The sequence below is a fragment of the Hippocampus comes genome, unplaced genomic scaffold (genome assembly GCF_001891065.2).
Source record: "Hippocampus comes isolate QL1 unplaced genomic scaffold, H_comes_QL1_v1.1 scaffold63, whole genome shotgun sequence".
NCBI classification, from domain to species: Eukaryota; Metazoa; Chordata; class Actinopteri; order Syngnathiformes; family Syngnathidae; genus Hippocampus; species Hippocampus comes.
In genome coordinates, this window is record NW_017805987.1 from 458,015 (window position 1) to 482,085 (window position 24,071).

Sequence of the window (24,071 nt, forward strand, 5' to 3'; positions counted from 1 at the left end):
CCCCCCACACACACACACACACACACACTCGTGACTGTAATACTGGAAGCGTCTCCACCGCTTCAAGGCAGGTGGATCGCGCGAAGCCCGTCGACTGGCGTCACTGTTTTCCCGGATGCGCGTGCAGACTTTTTGCGACAAGCCTCTTTTTCTCGATTTGCGCAGCGAATGAGACGGACTGGTTGCGAAGTGTACACGTGTTTAGTCCGACGCCACAAAAGCGATGCAAGGAAGTGCTCCGGTGTTTTCCGGGGAGGCTCGTAGACTCCCGCTCCATTCAAGCGCGCGGAAGCGGGGGCGGGCGGGCCTTGGCGGCCATTTTGGAAAGTGTGTTCGTTCAGCTTCTCGGTGCCTCGGGAATCGGAGCCACGACGATGCTTCCCAGCGTTTGCTTGGCTCTCGCGCTTGGAGATCTTTTTTTTTTCTTTCTTTCTGTACAACTAAAAAAAAAACAAAAATACAGCAAAACTCATCTGAAAAGTCTGAAGAACATCTTGATATGTCCGGCTATTGTGGTAAATATGTTTGAGGAAGGGACTGCGGCGTCTCCCCAGGGAGGCCATCGGTGGTGCGCTTAGTGCCCCCCGCTGGAACCCGGTGGATTGTGGATCCAGTCGAGAACTATGAGTGACAGGCTGCCAATCATGAAGACGATTCCCACGACCAGGAAAACAGCAGCCTGGGGTGCGAGACCAGAACAAAATAATATGAAATGCTTTTGGATAAGGGAGGACGCGCGGCGGGACTCCGGTGAAATTTCTGATGAGTCACATTTTTGAAATTGGGGCCCCGCCTGCCTGGGTATGTACTCGGAAAGTTGAGACGTTGAGAAAGCGCTGACGGCGCAATAACTGGATGTGTGGACCCACCCCGATTTTCTGTGGGGAGCGAAGTGGGACCGTCTTCACCAGGCGGAGGTAAAAGGCCGCGGGGAGGATAAAGATGAGCATGGTGGCCGCCGAGGAACCTGACCGACAAATGAAAAAGGACGTTCAGAAAAGCATCATAAAAAAAAAATAAAAAATCCATCCCCACCAAAAAAAAAAAAAAAATGCATTCCACATGCTGTTGGTCGCTCCCAAATGTTCAAACTAGCATTCGTTTTAAACATTGAATTGAATCCGGGAGATTGCAGTCATTCAGTGTAGAGCGGTTGGATTTAACCTTTCACTACAACGCCAATCAGACGTTTTAATTGACATCCAATTATATTGAACTTGGCAGGCCGCTCTTCAGAAGGCACAAGTTTAATCATAATACGATGCAATGCGACTTAAAGTTGAAATGAGGTCGTAGCGTAAGACGAAGAGATAAAAGTGCTAATCACAGACCGGTATTTAACCCATTCACTCCCAAAGACGTTTTTAAACGTCTTTTCAGACTTAGTCCAGAATTGGCTGGTCCTGAATTAAAACAAAAACAAAAAAAAATCACTATATTTAATGTTTTGGTGGTAAAGTGCCACGAAGAATCTTTAAACTGAATGGCCTCGATTTTTTTTTTTTTCTCACGCGACCGGCGAGCTGACACGACCTGACACTTTAAGCTTCTGCACTTTTTCTTGACTTCACTAAAACACCCTCTGACCCGAAGCCGCTAATCAGACCTCCGCGATAGATCTTCACATGGTCTCCTATGGGATTCCCGCGGGTGCTTTTCCTTCCCTTTTTTTTTTTCTTTCTACTCACCGATGAAACCGAAGATGTCTCGGATGGTTGGGACGAAGATGACCAGCATGTTGTTGAAGAACAAGATGCAGGCGGCGATGAGCATGTGGCGAGGCCAACTGAAACTTCGGCCGCTGAACAGCAAAGTGGTGATGGAGGAACGGATCTGAACCACAAAAAAAAAAAAAAAATTCTCGCATCAAATCGATGATGAGGAAAATCGTAGTTTATTTCCTAAATATTTGGAATAGCTGAGACATGCCCGTCCCAAATGTTAAATAAGGTCATGTATGGGACATACGGCTTTTCCGGTTTCGACTTGGCTCCTAGCAAACAAGTTGAGACGGATTCACTCATACCCCCCCTCCCCCCACCGCCCCCCGCCCACTCCCAAGACACGATTTATCTACTTTCACTTCCTCACCAAATGTAAAATTACAGAGAAGCACCGCAGCCATGCGCACAAACCGGTTCGCCAACCAAAGACATTTCAGTGTGTGGGTGTATAATTTAACAGTGCAACTTTGTCAACGCTCGCTAACACACACACACACACACACACACACACACACACACACACACACACACACACGTGCATGTCCACACTTCGCAGTCAGGGCGTTTACATGTAAATAACTCGAATGCCGTTTTGAAGTCATGCTCCAAATCGCCGTTGCAGTGTCAACAAAACGGCGTGAGCCGCGCCGTTCTGAATCGTCTCCTTGTGGAAATGTCGCGTCCACTTTGTTACATCGCAAATTGCCGTTTATTACGTTTGAAAACGATTTTATCGATCGAGCCGAGCTACCCAGTCGCCGATGGCGTAGCGATACACTGACTTGTGGGCGGGCAAGCGCGGCGGCGTCGGTTCCCACTCGGTGATGGTGTGCATGTGGTTGCGAATGGTCATCTGTCTCTATAGTTGCCCTGTGACTGGCTGGCGACCAGTCCAGGGTGTAGTCTGTCTTCTGGCCGAAGTGAGCTAGGATAAGCAACCCTATTCACGATATCAGGATAAGCGGGGTTGAAAATGTATGTATGTCGGCTGGATGGTTAGCTTAGCTGCCAATACAGTCAAATGCATTGCAAGCGTCTGTGAAAACCGGCGGCTATGTTTTGTGGAACAATAAAGCACCTGTTGTTTTGACTTGCGATTTATCAGGATTTGGTTCGACGGGATAAGAACTCGAAATTGAAGCAGGGCCTCACTTCGCTCCGTAACAACATAATTTGGAGCCTCGTTCCCACACTTGGCATTGACTGAAGTGTGTCAAAAAAGCTGTGTGGACATTTGTGCCAAGGAAAAAAAAAAAATGTGTGCGTATGTTAAGAGAGCCGACAGATCCCCCCCCGCCGCTAAGAGGCGCGGTATTGCTTGAGCCACAGGCAGCCCCCGTTCAAGCCTCCAGTGGGTGAAAGGTCTCCTGGATCAGGTGTAGCCTGAAGCAAGCAGAGGCAAGCCGGCTACACGGCGAAGGAGTTAAAAGGCGCAGGGCTTGAGGGCGCTCATTCAAAACCGCGGCAAGGATTGTCCTGCGCCGTGCAAGGCAACCGTCAGGTTGCATCAGCCAAGCAGCGAGAGAAAGGCGGAAGGGGAGGTGGAGTGTGTGTGTGTGTGTGTGGGGGGGGGGGGGGTCATTTGTAGTTTACAGTTGTTTATTTTTTTTACAGCTGGCCTCGCTCTCCTTTCTCTTTTGCAGTTTTATTTTATTTTTTTAGCTACACAAGCTATGTCGCCCACGTTGACAGATTTATTTCTAATGATCACGCTCAAGTAGGGCAAAAAAAAAAAAAAAAAAGTCATATTTTCTCCAGTCCAAACCAGGTGACCTTCATTACGACGCAGTTTTCTGGGATTACAGCCCAAACCCCGTCAGCGCGAAAAGAGTTATTTGAGATCCCGACAATGATTTAACCGCTGAAAACCCGACAACCTCGCACCCGCCGTTCCCCTTTCTCCCACCGGCTGTTGCATAATGAAGCTGGGGAAAACTCGAACCGGGACGGGGCATTTCTCTCCGAGGCTCCAAAGTATTCGGCGCCCAACTGTTAACCTGGCGTGAAGCCTTTGGAGTACACCGTGTGATATTTGTACACTTTTGACTCCTGCTATTTACCTGTCAGACACTCCCCTCCCCCCCGATCCCCTCCAAACACACACACACACACACACAAACACACACACACACACACAAACACACACACACACACACAAACACACACACACACACACAAACACACACACACACACACAAACACACACACACACACAGTGAGAATGTGGATGAACGAGTAAAACAGACAGTATGACCAGTCACGACTCGATTATGTTGTTCCTTATTCATGAAGGCATTTGCAAACCTCACGCTGACTTCAAACATACGTGAACACGCACAGCTACATTCAAATCTCGAGACAAAAAGGAGAAGGTGTGCTGGTTGCCACGTAAATAAATAAATAGCCCGACTGATGCCTTTTCAGTTTTCACATCTTAAGCGTCGAAAATAAAACCTTAAAATTCAGCTAGCTAGCTAGCTAGCTCCGAAAATGCGATCGTCCGCGAGTGTGGAACTGCTGTAGCGTGCCTCGTTGTTGGCATTGAGTAGGCACTTGTCACTCAGAAGTAGACAGAAGAATGAGGAGCGGGGGATTGTTTTTGACAGACAGGTGGGCCTGGTGCAACCGCTTTTGAGCGCCTCGTTGTCATGGTGAGGGAAAGCGACGGGATTCCAGCCACTGCCGACTTGAAGCAAATTTTGAAGACCTTTATTTTCACTTGACAGCGACTTAAAAAAATGTTTCGACTTTGATCATCAATTACGTCGGATGACGTGTCGCGGTTTCACGTGATGTCGTCGGTTCAAATCATCGACGGCAAAACTTGCTGAGTCCTTCGTTCCTTAGTCACTGCGATTAGACTCTCATGACTTGTCATGTAATTTGGGGCATGGATTACCTTTTAAAAGCTGACGCCAAGTTTAATGAGTGTGACATTAGGCAAGTTGTGTGTTCCAGCGAAATGCCCGAGGAAACTCAAATCAGTTTTTTATTTTCATCGGGAGTCCGATGCGGCACAGGGGCATTTTGAAATTGCTATTTTGCGCATAAAGATGGCGGTTAACCCGATCTTCAATAAGAGCCTGAGAACTGGGACATGTCTGCCTCCATGCAAAGCCCCCTCATAATGCACTGAATCCTGGCAAAGCCCTGTGTGATCCCCACCTCCGTTTTGTATCTGCTCTCACGTGACTGCACATCGTACGCGGTTTGTGCCGTCCAAACACACGCGTTATTTGCGCCGTCGCGTATATACGACTTCTCCGCGGGAGACCGAGGACGGCCGGCCGCAGACAAAGCTTCATGTTAATCTTTCGCTGAAGGTCGCCAAGCAAAGTAAAGGTCAGGCGAGGATTCAATGCGAGATCCTCAAATGTCAGGTGGAAACTTGGCAGAGGGACAAACGCCGCTTTCCCGTCTGACGTCTCACCTGAAGGCAAGGTTGTCCCTGTCACGGTACAATGAATGCGGCACAACGTACTGCAGACTTGGCAATTTGCGACAAATAGGTTATTGACAGGCCAAATATGCTCTAACCACTGGTGCAGAGCGATTCAAACATGTACTTCTGCCTTGGTTAACGCCCTGCCCTTATTTCTGACACTTATGTTTAGAGTTCTTGCGTGTTTTTGTGTGGTTTCGGGAAATTACCATCGACCCCCAGATCCACCTCTACCATGGGAAATGATCCAATTTCTTGGACCAAAGATGATTTACTTACAACAAATAATAAATATTTCTTCATCTATCTATGCCAGCAATGTATAGTGGTAGTGATAGCAATTAAATACTGTATCTTCCACAAGATGGCAGACAATTCGCAGTTTCCTACCTTGGAGTTGCAGGAAAAATTCTGGCTAGTAAGATGGTAGCAATCTGTGTCGAGCAAGTGTTGTTTAAATAAGGCGGTGTCTAATTTTTGTCGCGGGCCACATTGTAGTGACCAATTTAGCAATCATCGTAGAAGTTGACATGTTTGATTTGCTTTCGCGGGCCACATAAAATGATATGGCGGGCCAGATCTGGCCCCCGGGCCTTGAGTTCGACACCTGTGGTTCAAATGATATGGAATTCAACTGCACCGAGCACAGCGCAGTGCAACTTTTCGGGTTTCCAATCTTTTTGCCCCGGCTCACGCAGCTAAATAAGACCACGAAAAGATTCGAAACGAGTCTGTGTGATGCATTGTTCCATAGCGCCCCCTCAGGCTAGCCCTAAACGCTGTGGTCAAGGTGAGGGTTTTTCCACTGTCCACTCCCAGCCAGTAAACTTCCATTGCGGGGTTGGGGGGGGGGGGGGGGGGGATGATCCTCTCGCTCCCCCTCCCTCCTACCCTCCCTCAGATACATTTGCTCCACTCGAATCCACAGTGTCATGCAAAGAGCGTGTCTGGATGTCAATGTGCTTTTGTGTTGGCGTGTATCTGAGGGTGATCGGTTACGAGGCGAAAACTCTCGCTTGATTCATGACTCATTCAGCGACGATGTAAAACAGTGAAGATGTGTTTTCAACACAAAGGGCTGCTGCATCAGCCCTCTCCGTCTCACTTGATGACTCACTGACAACATGGCCGCTGCTGCCACCTGGTGGCTGCATGCAGCCTCTACAACCCCACAACGACACAAGTTGCTATGTGACCAAATCTAAAAGAGGGCATGACACTTCCTCTTGGTCAGCAGCCAAATTTGTCCTTGTGTCAGATGAAGACCACGCTAAATTTAGACCCGGGCCATATTTGGAAAGGTACTATGTGAATGAATTTATCTGGGGGATTTCGGTATCATCATCACAGGCTTATTCGTTACTCAACATGCCATCAGACACTGAAGCAAGGAATGAGTGCCGATAGTTCGTATGCAAGCAATTGCGCCCCCTGTGTGTTAATTAAAGCATTTCAGCAACTAGAACAAGTGAATGTGGACTACACAGTGTTCAGCAGGCAAGAGAACATCAGCGGCGTCCTGATTATGACACAAAAATCACATCCCGAGCGTCGAGTCTCTTTGTAGTATTTATAGTTTTTCCTGTTTCTGTGAGTCAGGTAAACAGTGAAGATCTTAAGCATCAAATATACTGTGGGTGTAACCATGTTGACATTTTGCTAGTTTCCTGAATTAAACACTAGTATTTGATTGAAACCTAAAATAAATATAATGCAAGTATGTTGGGACACATTATGTTGTCAGATAGAAAAGGGAATTACAGCCACCTAGTGGCAGCAACAGACCTTCATATCTATCTAGCTAGCTAGCTAGCTAGATACTCTAGCTAGCTAGTTAGATTGTCTGACTATTGTTATTTTCAAAATGTGGTACAAGCACGACTAGTGGCACACAGGCACCCTCTAGTGGTATGAAAAATAGTGACTGAATTAAAAAAACGAAAGAGTGAAAGTGCAGTTCAGATGTATTCACGGTGTATGAACGGTGCGGTGGTCGACTGGTTAGCACGTCCGCCGCAATTTTGAAAATATGGACTCGGGGGTAAGGATAATTTTTCATCATTTCATTCAGTGACAGCTCAAACTAGCCGAAAAGGATAGCAGAAATCAACCACGCGTGTCTGATCGACTCTATTCGATACATGAAGGTACTTACAGGGAAGAGCACAATGGGGACAGTCAGCGTGACGGCAGTGAGGACAGCCAAACGCACCAGCAGTAGCAGGGTATCGAACTTGTAAACCTTGGTGAAGGTGTGAAGCAGCTCCGCCTCCACGTTTTCTGTGATTTTTTTTTTTTTTTTTTGCAACGGAAACAGGCACTTGTGAGATATATGGAAGAACACGGCACGGTGAACAAACCGGTCTTGTTAAGACATGACACTGAATCCTAGCACGGGTCCGTTCACATGCGCGTGCATGTGTGGATCCACATGAGAGAGAAAGAGAACGATCTGAGCGTTTGGACCATGTTTGGAGGCCGTCCGTGTGGGTTGCCAGGCCATGTTCTTTTATCAGTGCAATTCACACCGGGGCCGACTGAAAATAAACACTCGTTTGCAGGCCAACTGTGTCATGTTAGTATTCTTAGAAAATGTTTGACATTCAGGACGTGTCACTGGTGCCTCTGATATCGTTATCTCGGCCTTTGGTTGTTGAACTTGGACAATACGAATGCAAGATGTAATGTTTGGATGTACTTTTCAATGTTAAGGACCGTATCACAGTGCTGCTTCCTGCCAGTTAAAAACTGTGAAATACCGCCTACTTAAGACACATTAAGTGCAGTACATGAGTGGGTATAAAGCTTCCCGTGTCATGTCTGAACATAAAACTATGACAGAAAGTTCGAATATTTGATTAGTCATCTTCACATCGACAGTAACAAATCAGTTGTCGGGTTGTGTTACCGTAAAAGGTGAGGTAGCCGAATAGCGCCGACATCATATACATGACGAGCATCGCAAAGATGGACAGGTTGGAGACGGTCTGCATCTTCTTCCTGCTGCGACTGCAGAAATAACGCCATTTGGGGTTGGTTTTTTTTTTTTCATTGCCCACTGCTTTCAAAAGTACAGAATGTCGCGTTTGGAAAGTGCACTTACTCTTTCAGCTCACTGTAGATGGGCAGCACCTCGGGGTGGCACACAAAGGCAAAGGCCAGGATGGGCACAGTGTACGCCGTCTGGAGACAAATATCGTAGCGTTATGGAAGACTATTTGTCTTGTTTTAATGGGAGTAGGAGTCAGTCGGTCTTCAATTTTTTTTTTCTTTTTGAAAAGTGTCATGTCTGTCATTTTTCCGAAAATAATGTACTACACTGCTATTTGTTGGAGATGGAAACTTTGCCACCAAAACAAGATAATTGACCCCTTAAAATTGATAAAATTGCCCACATTAAGAACTTAAACTGTAAATACATCACAAACTAACCCGAACCCCAAAACAGTATCATAACATTTCAAACACGTGTTAGATTATTCTCAATCATAAATGCCTTCATTAAAAAAAAAGACTCTATAACTTCCAATAACAACACAGGCTAAACATAAACATCTCCTCAGTATACATAGTGGTGCCTAGACTTAGTTTAATTCGATCCATGACTGTAGCTCAAAACGCTAATTGACCAAATCATCTTTCCCCATTGAAGTGAATGGAAATGCCATTGATCTGTTCTAGCCCCACATTGTTGTGGTGAACTTGTAAATACCGTAGGAGGAGTCGCGAAAGTAAGAACTACATTCTTCCTGACAAGGACACTTAATTAAATTGGCTTTAGGGACCATTGTGAGTCACTGTGACAGATAGTTTTTAATTTATATCCCCGCGTTACGTTCTCGGTGGCACACAAAGACGACAAATCCTACATACAAAAGACACGACGCACCCTTCAAAACCGCCTTCACCAAACACTCGATTTCTCACCTTTTCACCTTCTTCAAAAAAAAAATCTAATAGCACTCCTTAGATGTAAGCAAGCAACCGCTTTAAGGCTTACCTGTGAGTTGAAGATAAAGTATTTGGGCGTGCACATGTCCTCGTCGTCGTGGTGCGCCTCGAAGTGGACGCCGGAGGAGGCGTGAGCGCCGTGGCTCTCCGTGACGGCCGGGGAAATGTCCGCCCGGGAGAAGTCCATCTGCTCAGAGCGGTTGTGTAACGCGTACACGCCCGGCATGTGCGAGGCGTTCATGCTTAGGTTGGCCGATGGGTGGTCCAGGAACGGAAGAGGGCAGGGGAGCTGAGTTTTCTTGTAGATCACCTGAGAAATTTATGTGGAGCTTAGTTAGGTGTGGTCACAGACAACATCTCTTTTTAATAGCAGCAACCTCTGGAGTGAGCAATTTAGGCCCAACTTCCTCAAAATGTAACCCTTCCGTGTACCCTGTAACCTGATAAGCTGTCCACTGTAGTAACCGCTGTCCCCGAAAGGGTTAAGAAAAATCTTTCCGGGTTTTCATTTTTGTTTTCAATTTCCATCTGCCGGACGAGGTTACCATAGTCGTACAGTCAAACCTCGGTTTTGGAACGTCTCTGTTCTCAACCAAATCGGTTTTCCACCAAATATTTCGAGTTTTTTTTATGCCTCGGATTACGAGCGAAAATCGGTTCTCGACCAAACTGAGCGCACTTGAATGCGCCACTTGACTCCTCTCGCCTTCCTTACGCGAGGAAGTGATGCTTCCTCGGATAGACGAGGAAGTGACACTTCCTCTTGTAGCGTTCTATTGTGAGCAGAAGTTTTTTTGTTAAGAGTGTGGTTTCGGTTTTCGAACAAATCGGTTTTCGAACAGCCTTCTGGAACGGATTATGGTCGAAAACCTGACGTATGACTGTATTTCTGAATCAGGTGAGAAGGGGCGGGGACGTTCATTTACTTCTGAAATTCTTTCCATAATGGACGTAAAACGACTCAGTGACAGTCGCCTTTACGCTAACGCTATCCTTGTAACAAAGGAATTTTGGAGTTAGATAATCAAATCCTTGTCGAGCAAATGTTATTTTACAAAAAAAAAAAAATAATAAATAAACTTACCACTCCCAGGAAGAACACCATGCAGGAAAGAGAAAAACCACTTGTGTAGCCCAGGTAGCCTGCAATGAAAACGAAATGACCGATTCATGGACGTGCAGACTCGGCTAGCGATGACAATGTCGATATCGTGGCTTGCTCTTACTCTGCCCTTCCTATAAACAGCTGGAAATTCGTTTGAATGTCGATCCCAGGATATGGGTCACAGATGTAGGTCGAATCGCCAAAAATAGATGGATAAAAGATGTGCGGGGCTAGTTTACAAGTAGGTTCTTTTACGAGTCGAGCTCTCCTTAATTCCAAAGCAGGTTTTGCGGGAGCCGAGCCATTGGAGCATTCAGCCTGGCCCATAAAACTCCATGCGAGCGATCCAGCTGACTCAAGGGCTTCGTGATACTTTGCTTGAAGTTGCATTTGCCAAAGCCGACTGAGAAACGGGTGTTAAATTACTTTCGGCTGGCGACAGGCGCCCGCGAGGATGCGACATGGATCTCGAACAACTAACAGCTTGTAAAGCGGGCAGTGATTTACGTCACTGGCCGGAACATTAGGAACCCCTGCACAATCCAATGCGGTTTGCCGATGTGCCAACTTACCGAGGTTTTTAAGCAGCGACAAGGGGAAAATAATTCCAATGGACACAAATATCACCAGGTAGTTTCCGTTCAGGTACCATTCACTGCACACACGGGGAGCCCAATCATGGATTAGCATTTGAAAATATTCCATCCATACTCGAAAACCGATAACGCACACTCACCCGGTGCTTTCTTCTAAACCCAAGAATGCCCGAATCACTTCCGGCAGCTCGTACTTCACAATAAAGAGGTAGCTCGACATGGCTGCAAAATGACATCAAAGTTTAACCAAATATTTTGATATTTTTTTGAATTTATTCTGTTCGAATCACTTTTTCTTAACCTGCACCTTACCGCCGATATTTTGCATAATGATGGATCCAAACGCCGCTATCTTTCCCGGCCATCCAAACGCCCTTTCTCCCAGTTTTTCGTAGATAAGGGATCCTGTGATACGATTGGACAATTAGCCGCTAAAAAGCTTCAAGAGCACTAAAATCCTTGATCTTGATTACCGACCTCCTTCTTTAGCGGTCATAAGGAGCAGATGCACAGAATACAAGGAGAGGATGGCGACCGCTATCAGAAGGAGTCTAAGAAAAGCAAAGATTCATTGTTAACATGAGAAAAAAACGGAATGACCTGGTTTCCTCATTCTCATGATGCAAATATGTCTTGACATGATAGCTACTCACGTAAACAAGACAATGCCCGTGTTGGCCATGGCGTACGACAGGCCCAGGATCCCGCTGCCCATGATGGCGTTGCTTAAGTTAAAGACGGACATTCCAAAGGACGTATGGCCCGGATGCTGCTCAGAGTTTCAAAAAAAATAAAATCAAAAAGACAAAAGAGACGAAGCCGTGATTACTTTTTGATGAGCTCATCTTTGTCGTAATCCATCACCGCAGCCCACGGAACAATGAAAACCGATTTATGAGTGTACTCACGTATTCTTCATGGTACTCTTCATATTTCTTCTTCATCATTCCATTCGTCAGGAACTTCTGGCTCTCGCCATCATCCATGTCGTCCAGGAACTGACTGCAAAGGCGCCGAATGAGCACAAAAGCGTTTTTTTTTTAAGAACGTCTACCGGAATAGTTTTTGGTGTGATCTGCATGGCGGTACGCACCTGTTGATGGTGGCCTTTTCGGAATCGATGGTCTCGGTGAATCGGTCATCCAAACTCTCCATGCTGTCGTCGTCGGCCTCCGTGGCGACTTTCCTCAGCTCCATGCGATCCACGATTCCCGGCATTATGGTTCACGGCGGGGTGACTTTTTCCAATGCTCGCTTGACAGTCTCAGCGGTCACAAGATAGCAATGTGCTCCTTTAACCCCCGCTTAACTGCTTTTTTATTAATTTTTTTAACCCTAATATGACCCTAAAAAGGAAACAAAATCAATGTCAGAGTTGCTTAAAGAAAAATCCATGTTGCAGATGACTTTTTGACATGTTTCCACTAGCAAATGAGAACCATTTCCAGGAACTGTTTGTTCTGTTACCTCACAGCGGAAACGGTTCGCTTGACACAACACGGGCGTCTCTCGTATGCCGCTCGTCAATTCAAATTTCAAAGGCGATAAGCTTAATAGTCGATCCAGTTTTGTCTTGTATACAGAAACATGCCAAAGGCGGCATACTACACATCGAGATGGATGATTCTGAGTAAAGTCAAGTGGTGAAACGAGGTCACGGACGCAAGGAGTTCTTTAGCCGTCAAGAGGCCCCCTTGTTTGCGTCGGAGGCCTCAACGAGCCACTGGGGGAAGGAGGCGTGCTTCACATTTTCCACTTTAACATCATTATTATGTCATGTAGACATTTAGTGGAACACAAATTGCTGTGTCCGTCCTACAAAGAGCTCTTAGACCGGAGCGAGAATGGCCGTGTGTCGAGTAATCCTCAATGTGATCAAATTCGACACCATGGTAGATAGATACAGTGGTACCTCTACTTACGAAATGAATTGCTTTTGGAAGAAATTTTTTCACAAGAAAAGTTTGTAAGTCGAGACGCGTTTTCCATGTAAATGCCCTAATTCGTTCCAAGCCTCTTTAGTGCATGTTCTCTCTCAGAAGTGTTTTTTTTTTCCCTGGCGTGTTGGAAAGAACTGATCCAAGGACGTTTGCTTTTGTCAGATTTTAATAATCCTTCGAAAATGTCCAAGGCAAACATCAGCAAAGTGAGCAATCGCCCGACTGGTGAACACTTTTTCTGGGTGATTCACATTTACGTAAAACCATCGGAACACCTCCTGGGCCAATGACGAGGACACCTAACTATCAATCTACACACACAGACACATATGGTAGAACTCCCTCTTAGCCAATGGGATGCCAGGATGAAGCTCGGTAATAGCCAATGGCAGAGCAGCTATGAGTAAGTTGCGTTCAGGAAACTTGCAGCTGCGTGTAGCGGGCCAGACTGTATTTTTACCTTTCGTATCTTGAAATTTCTTTCGTAAGAAGAGGCAATATTTTCCCGTTGCGACGTTTCGTAACTTGAAAATTTCGCATGAAGAGACGTTCGTAAGTAGAGGTACCCCTGTCGAGCTGAATCTTCACTTAGCCCGCCCTCGATGTTGTGACACGTGCCTGTCCTGTGGTCGCTTACTTTCTCAGAGTAACTTTTTGGCTAGTTAACGCTTCTCACAACATTTCCATGCCATGATGTTCCACAACCACAAAGGTATCATTTGCCCCGACGACTTGTTTTACTCGACTAGAAAGAAGCCGCTGAGCTGAAGCATCTTTGCATCACGATACACATGCTCTGTTTACAGTCAATAGGTTCTCGTGAACTGACGTCAAGAGATTTGATCAACAAACCGCCTGACCGTCACTGCTGATTGGATTTAACACACAGTTAGTCACATAATTTTGTTTCGCCTCTCTGGATGGATCCCCGGCGTGTGTTTTAACCCTTTCAGGGACAGTGGTTACTACAGTGGACATCCGATCATGTTATCAGGTTACAGGGTGCATGAAAGGGTTAAGCCGATGAGATTATGCGTGTACATTACCGCTAAGAACCATATCCCGGACCCACAAGTCCGCCTAATTCCTATTGTGTTGCCTTTTGATGCCTGCATGTTGACTTATCAACGGCAAGAGGATTAACCTGTCCGACTGGGTCTCGACGCCATATGATGATATCGCCTCACCTATACTGGAGTCACGCGCACCGCATCCCGCTTTGCGATTTAAGCTTGTCTAGCCGTGACAAACGAATTGACACATCACATTTTAAATGCGCATTGACTGGCTACATCTGGAATACACATGAAACCATGCGTCTGTGCGGAAGATTTCCTTGGGAAAACCCACACACTCGTAAATGTGTCCAAGAAACATAGAATGTGACAATCCTTGTGTCCGGGAAAGTTTCCACTCTTATTTTCAGCCACCGCATGTGTTTTTTTTTTTTTTTTTGTTAAATGCCACTCAGGGTCACACACTGACCTAATTTGTTGAGACGGGTTTTATATAACTCGCTAGCATCAATAAATAGTCACTAGTGCTGCAACTCCTGTGCGACAAAATCTCTCAAAGGTCTATGAGGCGAATTGATCAATATCCACACATAATGTTACCAATTCAAAAAATATGATGGAAAAAAAAATGGCATTGAGTCACAATACTGTCGCCGGTCTTATTTTGGTTTCATTCCTAAAACTTTTTTCTGACCCTATTTCTCCACCTCCGCCCAAGCATCGTCTTGCATCAGCCAACCACTTGAGCACAAAATTCTTTCAGCAAGGCTGCAGAAAAGTGAGGAAAGTAAACAACAGCTGTTTTTTTTCTTCTCCCCCGCCCAAAATATTCACTGCAGCCCCGTCATGCATCAAGAAAAGGCTCCAAATTGCACATTTGCATACTTTGGAATCAGGCTAAAACATGAAATAAAAAGCTAAATTCCTAACACACTTTAAAATAGAACAAACGTACTCACACTTTACGAAAAATTCCTACAAAAGAGAAAAAAAAATAATGATCTTGACCGCTTTTATCTTGGCCCAAAAATATGTTTTTCGTCGTCGGACAGTAACAGAGAAGTGAAGGGTCGAGAAGCTGCGGGGCTATTTTGTAACTCAGGTGAGAAAGGGCCGCTTTAAAAAGGGGGGAGGGAGGACTTCGGTCACCCAATCAGGACGGGTCTCTCCTTTTGAGCACACTCATAAGAATCCCCCCCCTGCCCCCTTGCCCCCAATGCGCACACAATCACACACTTGCACAAACTGCCTCTGCCAAAACGAAAAATAGCATCATTATGATAGATTTACATGATGATGAGCGTCGGACACCATCGCGCACTCGTGAGCCTCACGTGTCACGTCCGATATCGTGATGAGAAGTCACGTGACCTTCCTTTTAAAAACGAACCTACCAAAGTCGCAGCGCACACGCACATGACGGCCCACCACACACACATTGCCAGCTTGCGCTGTTAGGCGCGAGCCCACAGTAGGCTGTGCCGCCTCTCTGCCAATCAGAACGCGGCGGCGGCGGGGGATGTCGCTGTGCCCAAGGTCGTGGACATGTCAAGGATATGAGGCGTTATCTTGTCACATCGTAATGTTCAAACAGAGAGAAACAGGCGAGCTCCACTTAAATGAACTTTGGAGAAACCTCAAATTGGGGGGCTCGTCACGATCAATTCTCGTCCTTCCGAATAATATGTGGAAAATCCACGATAGCCTGGACAAAAAACACTTTTTTTTTTTTTTTTTTAACCACATGCTTTAAACATATTTGAATTTATTGAATCACCCACAATACAATAGAGAATACTGGACATGAGTGTTCAATGCTCTCCCGGCATTCGATTAACAGCTAAAGGGTTCACTGGTGACTGTGGCTGTCCTTTCCCACATGTGAAGGCATTGCAGACAGTATACTGCAAAAAAAAAAAAAAAATCTCTAATTTGACCATGAAGCAGGAGAAGATTGTGCCAAGATTGTGTCAGTTGATTCCTTTAGTGACTAGCCGGGAAGTATAACGGCGCATTAAACTGCAAAAGAGGCTCAAGTGGACATTTTGGATAAAAATATGTTGACTTGTTTCAATCAGTCAAAAAAAAAATGGCCATCTTGAGCGGAACCTTCAAAACATTGTTCAGGAAGAACCTCAATCGGCGAAAAAAAAACAAACGGCATTAACCTCCTAACACATATCCTCTGCCGCAGTACATTACCACCCCCCAAAAAGTCGTTAAAGTGACACACGGCAGCAATTTACGCCAAAAGTCAGTCCGGCAACATTCCTCAGATAACTTTGACTGCTCAGCCAATCACCTGTGACCAGAAAACTGCGATACTGCAGGAAAGCTGGAGGGGGAGGACTGAGGGGGGATGGAGTAGGTGCCGCAAAGTATAGCGTCCCCCACTACAAGCGTGCGGCCATGTTGCAAATAATCCGAATACTCTTCTCCAGTTTTGAGAACGTAACCCTGCCAAAAGGAACACTGTGACACTTGAAGATCAGTTTCCTGGCAACAATGGGGCGGCCGCTCGGTCGCCGCACCGTCACCTTTGTTGACACCCGCCCCCGTTATGAAACACCATATTGCTATAAATATATTCACATACCGCCATGGAATTTACCACCGTCGATAAGTCCTGTGTCTTTTTTTTTTTTGCAGACCTTGAACCAACTGTCCCTCCGCCAACGACGTATTAGCCAACTATAATGGTCTGAATAATGCACCACCCTTGAATTTGACTACCGGTGAACGTCTAAATCCAATCCGGCGTCGTCAAAGCAAACTTCCAGTCTCTTTACTTTGTGAGTGTCTTACTTGACCTAGTTTACTTGATGCGACCGATTTCAAAAGTCGGTCAATAAGATGCCAAGTGGGGCATGTTTGTGCCACCGCCGTCGATATCAAAAGGTTTGTTCACCCCCCCCTTTTTTATCCGATCCCCCTACCGCGTGACTAATTCAAGTCAGTATCAGACACACGGAAATGGGACAGTCCATCCCACTGCCACATGCTAATTCAAAGCTAGAATCTGAACGCGAAAGTGCTAAATTCATCCGAAACCTCCGGATGGGTCGTTAAAAACTGCCCACTGCCCTCGTGACGTACAAAACCCGGATCTAATAAATCGAACAGAAACCGTACAGAGAATTTCAAAAACAGAAGGAACCTGATCTTGGGTATTAATTCTTCAGTCGACTGTTAAAATCCTTGAGAGCTCTATCGAAGGTTTGACATTGCCGGCGGGGCCTCGAAGAATTTCACAGGTCTGAGACGAGGTATATTTCTGGCCACGGTGTTCCGCGAACGTGTTTACGAAAATGCTGCCCTTGAGTATGACATAACAGCATATGCATATGATAGTGAGGAAAGACATTGAACAAACTCGTCGACTCATCTACAAGTCAACTCGGCATCGATGTTTAAAGCCTAAAGTCCACTAATCACAAATCGTAATGTTTGGCTTCTCGCCTTCCCATTGGCCAATTTACAGAGAGGACTTTGGCTTGCCCATCACTGGACTATACCACGGATCCTGCCGATAAAGCAACTCAGCAACTCGAATGTCTGAGTGTATGAAAATATGATTTTTGTGGGCAGGGCTGTACATCCAAATTTGATTTATATCCACTTATGAAAGAGACCAAAAAAAAAACAACTGAGCTGCAGTTTGAACAGCGCTAACATCTGTCAGAATTTCCAAGTGCCACGCGCACAAACACAAAGCTTGTGCGGCGCACACAATTGCCTCAGCCATTCCTAGTCTGTCCGTGTTCCCACCTGGGAGAGTTCTGTCATCGACGTGACAACTCTCCTTACGTCACTGCCGGGGCACATGTTGTGATGAATGCACGCATAACAGATAGTACGTCAAAACATATAGACAAACCACCAATGGCGTGACATGACGACAGCGGTAGCAGCTCGTATGTCCTAACCTTGTTTGTGACCTGTTCCTCTTTCTTATCGCTTTGCATTGATCCGCAAACGTTTATGTGACGGCAGCGGCGTCCTCTCGCAACTCCTTGCTTGTGGGCGTCAATTGAGGAACAGAAGGGTGAGGGAGTTCAGCCCGGGAGATTCTGATGCTCCCTTGATTTATTTGTTGAACATATCGCCGTGCAAAGTGCTCAGCCAAACGACCAGGACGATCCAAGCTTCGAATTTAGCGCTCCGCACCGACGTAGTCATTTTCTTCCTGACATTATTTTCGATGTTTATATTTGTAACTAGACCCTTGATGTTTCTGTATTGTAACGGCTGCGTCTTTGCAAGCTTGAATCATTTGGCAATTGTCTGGTCTCCTTTGTCACTTGTTATGCAACTTGTGGGCAGGCTTGTGCATATTGTGTACGAGTTACGGCGGTTGCCTCCCTCAGCTTTGCTGCGCGAGGCTCAGGCAGCAGTCTCACCCCTGTTTTCCTTGGCCTGTCAAAAGGGTTGAAGAATGACTTGAAATGCTTTTTCCAATTCATTCTGCCGGGCCGCCTTGTCTAAATGCATAAGCAGGGCGCTGCAAAAGCAAACACAGCTTGTGTTTCAGACAATGGCTCTACAGAAAGCTCTCCAACATATCATTTCAAGTATGTGAAATTGACGAATAGTCCAACTCAAGAACAAACAGTCAAAGAAGCTTCATTTGTTTTAATTTTCGTTTGGAGACGTCGACCCTGATACTTTGGCTAGTTAGCATGTCACGCTAGCGGCTAACAAAACTGCTATTTTTGTGGGCCGATCTGATAACTGAGGAAATGAAGAATAAGCTCATAATTTGTTGCAACGTATGACTCGAAACTAATAAATAACACTCGCAGAACTGTTGTATAAAAGCAATATCGCACCCAAAGTTGTGACGTTAGCATCGCAGCGGTAACGATAACAAGCACAACATCACTCGCTCTCGCGTCACATTGTTTAATTGTCGGTCAAGCCAAGGGTCCAAGCAGCTGTGTGGGCAAACATCCCACCGTGTTTACAAGATCTCAAACGACACACTGAGCCCTTGTGGTTGACCTGTGACCTCTGACCACCATGTGGAAAATAGGAAAACAACCCCCCACACCCCTCCTCCACGAGTACCAACAGTGCTTGTCACTAAAACGAGAAGAGACGGTCCCTCGGATAGGGCGGTCCACCTTCGGGGGGGCTGAAGACTGAGACGTATGAGCTCAAGCGTGTCTTGACAAGTTGTGCACCGCACATGAATCGGCTTGACGCCGCGCTGCGAAATTCATTGCTCAAGTGTGACCGCAACTTTCGCCCAAGCAGTTATTACTTCTGCGGTTTAATCACATTTTTACATGGTGGATTAAAGGTAGATAAGCGTTATAGACTTTTGAAAGTAAATCCTTGACCGGCATTTGAAATAATTTGAGTCGAGAGCAAAGAAAAAAAACTTAGATAAAAGTAAATTAATAAATGAACATTTTTTTTAAAAACTGCATCTTTAATTTTGGCCCACCGTCAATATTACATGTCTTTATTTTGTGCGACAAAAATGCTTTTTATCCCACTGGGGACCCACTCCAATTCCACAGTTGCTGTTTTTGGAAGCGGTTTCAACACCAAACTAGTTTGTAAGACCTAGAATGCTGCTTTCTACTTTTGTGTTTATTCGTATAAAAATTCATCTCAAAACGTTGCTCACATATAGACATAAAAAAAAACGACAAATCATATTGCATAACCAAAAAGAATATATGAGGTATTTCATTATATAATTGTTGTTGACCAGTACAGTATTACATCCACCTGACAAGTATTTACCACGGCGAGATAAAAGTCCATTCCTACTTAACATCATTTTGATCCTTGACTTTTAGCAGTCATTCCAGTGTTTCTTTCTTCAACGGAAATAAACGAATGTCAAATGGGTGTTGCTCTATATGTTTCATTGAGGGGAAACGTTCTTCCGCTGCGGGTAGATTTCAACACCCTCAACCACTCCATCTTACTCTCTCGCCTGCAATCCCTCGACATCACCGACAATGTCCTCAAATGGCTTCACTCATATCTCACAGACAAGAAACAATTCATTCACATCGACAACTGCTCCTCCCTCCACTGACCCCCTGTCCCATGGTGTCCCCCAGAGCTCTGTGCTTGATCCTCTTCTCTTCGTCCTCTACCTTCTCCCCCTCGGCCAAACCACTTTCACTGCCGCCCAAACCCTCATGCACGCCTTCATCACCTGCCGCCTCGACTACTGCAATACCACGGTACAACTTCCAAACTCCTCAATAAACTACAAGCACAAAACCTGGGGGAACCGAGCCTCCTCTGTCTTTGAGTACTGTCAAAAACGCTTTCAAATAAATTGTATTGTTATTCTAACTATTATTTCAAGTACATGTCGTGAAGTAGGCCAGGGGAGAATATACGTATGGTCACCGTGTATTAATAGTAGCCAGAAAAGCAACGACAGGCCAGACATGCCACTCAAATATGCCCGAGATGCCCCTGACATTCTCCTAGCCGAATCTCGTCTTTGTGTGTGTCTGTGTGGTCAGGGTGCGTTGCCTCATACCGGCTGGCTTAAGACCAGGGTAAATACGCTCCAGAAAAGTCCCGATAAGCAACACAATGGAACGCTATAGAATATGTCGGCCAAAAGTACGCAATGACTTCAGGAAAATCCACAGAACATTTAGTTAGAGCTTTTTGCACTTTTTTTTATTAGATACACCACTTGCAGAATTGAATACAAGATTTGTATTACTATTGTGTTCTTGGTCTTAACAAAGGATAATAATGCGCTTTTGATTGCCTCTAATGCCGGTATTATTTCATTGAGCTAGCATGTGCCCCATGTTCTTAAAAAGGTCATTTTGATCATTTTTGCCCCAGTCCAAAATCCCCCCTCGCCACGATATCGAAACAATTGTGGCTACGCCCCTTTTTCAAGTGGCAAAATTATTGTACGTGTGGTCCTATTGTCTCCACATACACAGTATGTGCATATTTTGTGCTCTGGGATAAAGGTCCGTGAGTCCATTAATCATTCTTAAGGCACTTCTAAAGCACAAGGCAACAAAAACTCCAGCATAAGACGCCACCAGAAAGAATTTAGCTGTCTTCAGTTGAGCTAATAGCACCAGCACCACCATTGGAACCCATGATTGCAATCACAACATCATGATTTGGTCACGGTGAGCTCTCTTGTTACATAAAACCCCACCGTCCGCATTTCTCAATCTGCTCTCCTTATCACCCTTAGTCGTTGACAGAAGCGTGTTCGGCCCCGCGCCATGTGAGCCCCACGGAAGCAGGCAGACCCTTTTTTTGTTTTGTTTCACAACGCATGAATGGGGGGGTTGAAAAAGGGAAGCTAGCAAGGTAGTGGACGTGCAGTAAAACGAGCAGCACTACGCACACACTTTTCCGTGTTCATGCAAAAAGCGTAACCGGGCTTTTAATTTCAGAATAGAGTAATTTGAAATAATTTGCATGGCTCAGGCGAGATTCCGTTTTACGCGCGGCGACACCCTGCAGGAAGCTCTACTGTTGCATTCTGGAAACACTCATCGTTCAAAAGCAATCATATCGTCCGATCATGAAACAAACGAACAAACAAAAAAACAAAATAGCTTGGAATTAATTTCAATCCTGCGCATACGTGAAGTGATCTGTCATTTCCCGAGTGTTAAACCGACAAAATCCACACATTCAAGCCAATTTCAAACAATAAGAACTGTTCACACCTCAATGCTAAATGATCAATTTGAAGATGCAGCGATTGCATGCAGGATAAAAGTGAATTAAAAAAAAAAAAAGGGAGAAAAGTATATAAAAGGGCTTACTTACCAAGTGTGAGTGGACGGCAATTGTAAGAAGCGGCAAGCAGCAGGAGGAGGAGGAGGACTATTGGAAAGAAGAGATGGAGACCCTTCCCATTTAACAAGCAAGGAGACGGAGTGGAAATTTCCATGTGCCATGTGATGACGGCAGCTCGTAAAGCTTCGTGTTACACTACTGGGTGGTGGGAGGGTGGAGGGGTCCCGAAGTGACACCCCAACACCCACCCCCATCGACCTCCGGCAATGAGCAACACCCCCCCATGCGGTTGTCTCAAGTGTCTTCAAGTGATCTTTGGAGTATCCAATCCAAACGGTTTTCAAAGGAATTAAAAATAGAGTCCGAGTCGAGGTTCGCCTTTGTTTACATTCCGTCTGGCCACATTAGAGGAAAACAGGGACAATCCGGAAGGGAAAGTTAAGGAAGGATGACTCAGAGACTTAGTGGATTCTCCACCGAAATACACGAGGAACTAATCTCGGAGCTTCATTTTGGGAGACATTGACACCTCGGTAACAGTTGTTGGAGATGGAAGACGTTTATTATCAGTTGCGCAATAAGAAGAGGAAAAGCGGTTGCGACTTAGCATTCACGGGAGAAAAAGAACAGGCATCTAAATCAACTTCAATAATCACGATATACTCATTTGAACCCTTTCATGCACAAATAATAATAACCTACATCAGGATTTTTTTTCTGAAGTGTTTTTATTAGTCTTTAGACATGAAAAAAAATAATGGCAGTGGATGGCAACACACGTAAGGATCCATTGTGGTGGTTGATGCACAACTGTGACATTAAGATGAATTAATTCACAAAGTTTTCCAAGACATAAGCCATCGCTCGGCAAATGTATTTGATTTTTTTTCGAGAATTGCACGGAAAATTTTGAGAGGCGAGCGCTATGCGGCGGCAACAAACAACAGGCAGCTGTTTGGCAGATAGTAAGCAATTCTCCTCCCTTCCCCCCCAAAAAAGAGGCCAAGTGCTTCTGAGAGCTGTTTGTTGCCGCTCCCACTTGAAGTTGATTGCGAACGAATAAACATCCAGGAGAATCCCATCCGTATTGAACTCAACCACTCACTTTGTCCACCAGCTTAAAGCGAGTGCATGATTTGCCACAAACGGGCGGATAAAATAAGTTTCGTGTTTTTGTTTGTGTGGGCCTGTCACGGATTAATGGCATTGCCATTCATTTCAATGGGGAAAGACGCTTTGAGAAAGAATCGAAATCTACGTGATTGTGAATAGAGAGGACGCAAAGGCAATGATCACACTCGATTAACATTTCTGAGCTGCAAACGTCACTAAAGTCAACACAACGATACTAATGCGAACTTTTAACCTAGATATTAGGATTTTTCTAAATTTTTTTTCTATGATTTTTCTATGTTTTTCTAAAGCTAGAAATAGGCAAGGACAAACAATTCTCGGGGCCCGCGGGAATCTCTGCTGTCAACTTTTTGGTGCCGAAATTAATGCGATCTCATGGTCAGAGTCGCTCTCCGGAAAAAAAAAAAAATCTCATGAGACCGTAACTCTTTCTTCTGACAGCGATTAAATATTATTCTGGCCCTGTGGATATGCTCTCCGGAGCATTCAAGGTCACCAGAAAAGAAAATCACTCGGTATTTGTGTTCAATTTGCATCCCTCTATCCTATTCGCAACAGTCCAAGGACAGGTGAACACTGTTTTTAGGTTTCATGGCGCTAAAAGCTCAAGTGAATTTGAAAGTATGAACGGAAAACCCCACAGTGTTTTATTGCAGTTCCGGAAAAAAAAACAGTCCCAAAGCATGCCTGTGGTGGCGGCAGCATTATCCTTTGGGACTGTTTTTCTTAAGCTGCAACTAGGGTCGAAGTCAAAGTGAAGGGAATTAGGAACAGTTCCCAGTACTTGGTCAGTTTTAGCACAAAATTTTCAGGCTTCCGATAGAATGCAATAAAAATGTCAGGGAAAGCATACTAGAACAGCAACATTTGATTTAAAGTTCACCAGGCACACTTGGTGGCAAGTGTGAGCTGTTTCCCATTTAACATGGTTCATTTTGAATGCAACCACCACAGCATTATTATTATTATTTATTTTATTTTTATTTATTTATTTTTTTCATGCCAGTTCCATCCAATTTAGTCAAACCTCAACCACCACAGCATTATTATTATTATTTTTTTTTTCATGCCAGTTCCATCCAATTTAGTCAAACAGGTTATCGGTGAAAAAAAGGTATGACGTTACTCCTCAGACACAATGTGAAAAAAAAAAAGGTGAAAAAAAAGGTATGACGTTACGCCTCAGACACAACACGAAAAAAAAAAATCAATTGCATCACCGTAATGCAATCGGCCTTAAGAAAATGAGCAAATTCCAAATCGAAATTGAATTCAAATGATCTCCACCTCCATTTAAACTTCTCATATTGAAAAAAATAAAATAAAAATGACAGGCCGCCAGTTCACGAGAAACATTAGCAATCACGCCCGCTCTGCGCAAACACAGATGAACTTGACCCCC

At 45.0% G+C, this 24,071-nt stretch overlaps 2 protein-coding genes across 3 annotated transcripts in view; one reads left to right on the forward strand and one right to left on the reverse strand.

Annotated features, from left to right (window-relative positions):
- LOC109528805 (zinc finger protein 420-like) overlaps positions 1 to 24,071 on the forward strand; it is a 71,330-nt gene that overhangs the window by 17,793 nt on the left and 29,466 nt on the right. The window lies entirely within an intron of this gene.
- Positions 434 to 22,100, reverse strand: slc38a4 (solute carrier family 38 member 4). Of its 2 annotated transcripts, none has more exons than XM_019891811.1 (16): positions 21,566 to 22,100; positions 11,912 to 12,164; positions 11,727 to 11,820; positions 11,472 to 11,587; positions 11,296 to 11,369; positions 11,131 to 11,223; positions 10,959 to 11,040; positions 10,795 to 10,877; positions 10,202 to 10,260; positions 9,167 to 9,427; positions 8,270 to 8,349; positions 8,075 to 8,175; positions 7,322 to 7,446; positions 1,689 to 1,833; positions 870 to 967; positions 434 to 679 (listed from the first exon to the last, which is right to left on the reverse strand). In XM_019891811.1, exons 2-16 carry the CDS (start codon positions 12,034 to 12,036, stop codon positions 575 to 577), a joined length of 1,641 nt encoding a protein of 546 aa, XP_019747370.1. In that variant the 5' UTR covers positions 12,037 to 12,164; positions 21,566 to 22,100; the 3' UTR covers positions 434 to 574. The 2 variants fall into 2 exon arrangements, with proteins under 2 accessions (XP_019747370.1, XP_019747371.1); XM_019891812.1 differs by lacking the exon at positions 21,566 to 22,100 and adding an exon at positions 14,734 to 14,948.

Coding starts and splice junctions, on each gene's coding strand:
- slc38a4 (XM_019891811.1), bottom strand. CDS start 12,036: ATGCCGGGAATCGTGGATCGCATGGAGCTGAGGAAAGTCGCCACGGAG. Junction 11,370..11,471: donor ACGGGCATTGTCTTGTTTAC/GTGAGTAGCTAT, acceptor TGCTTTTCTTAG/ACTCCTTCTGATAGCGGTCG. Junction 10,261..10,794: donor GTCGCTGCTTAAAAACCTCG/GTAAGTTGGCAC, acceptor TTTTCATTGCAG/GCTACCTGGGCTACACAAGT.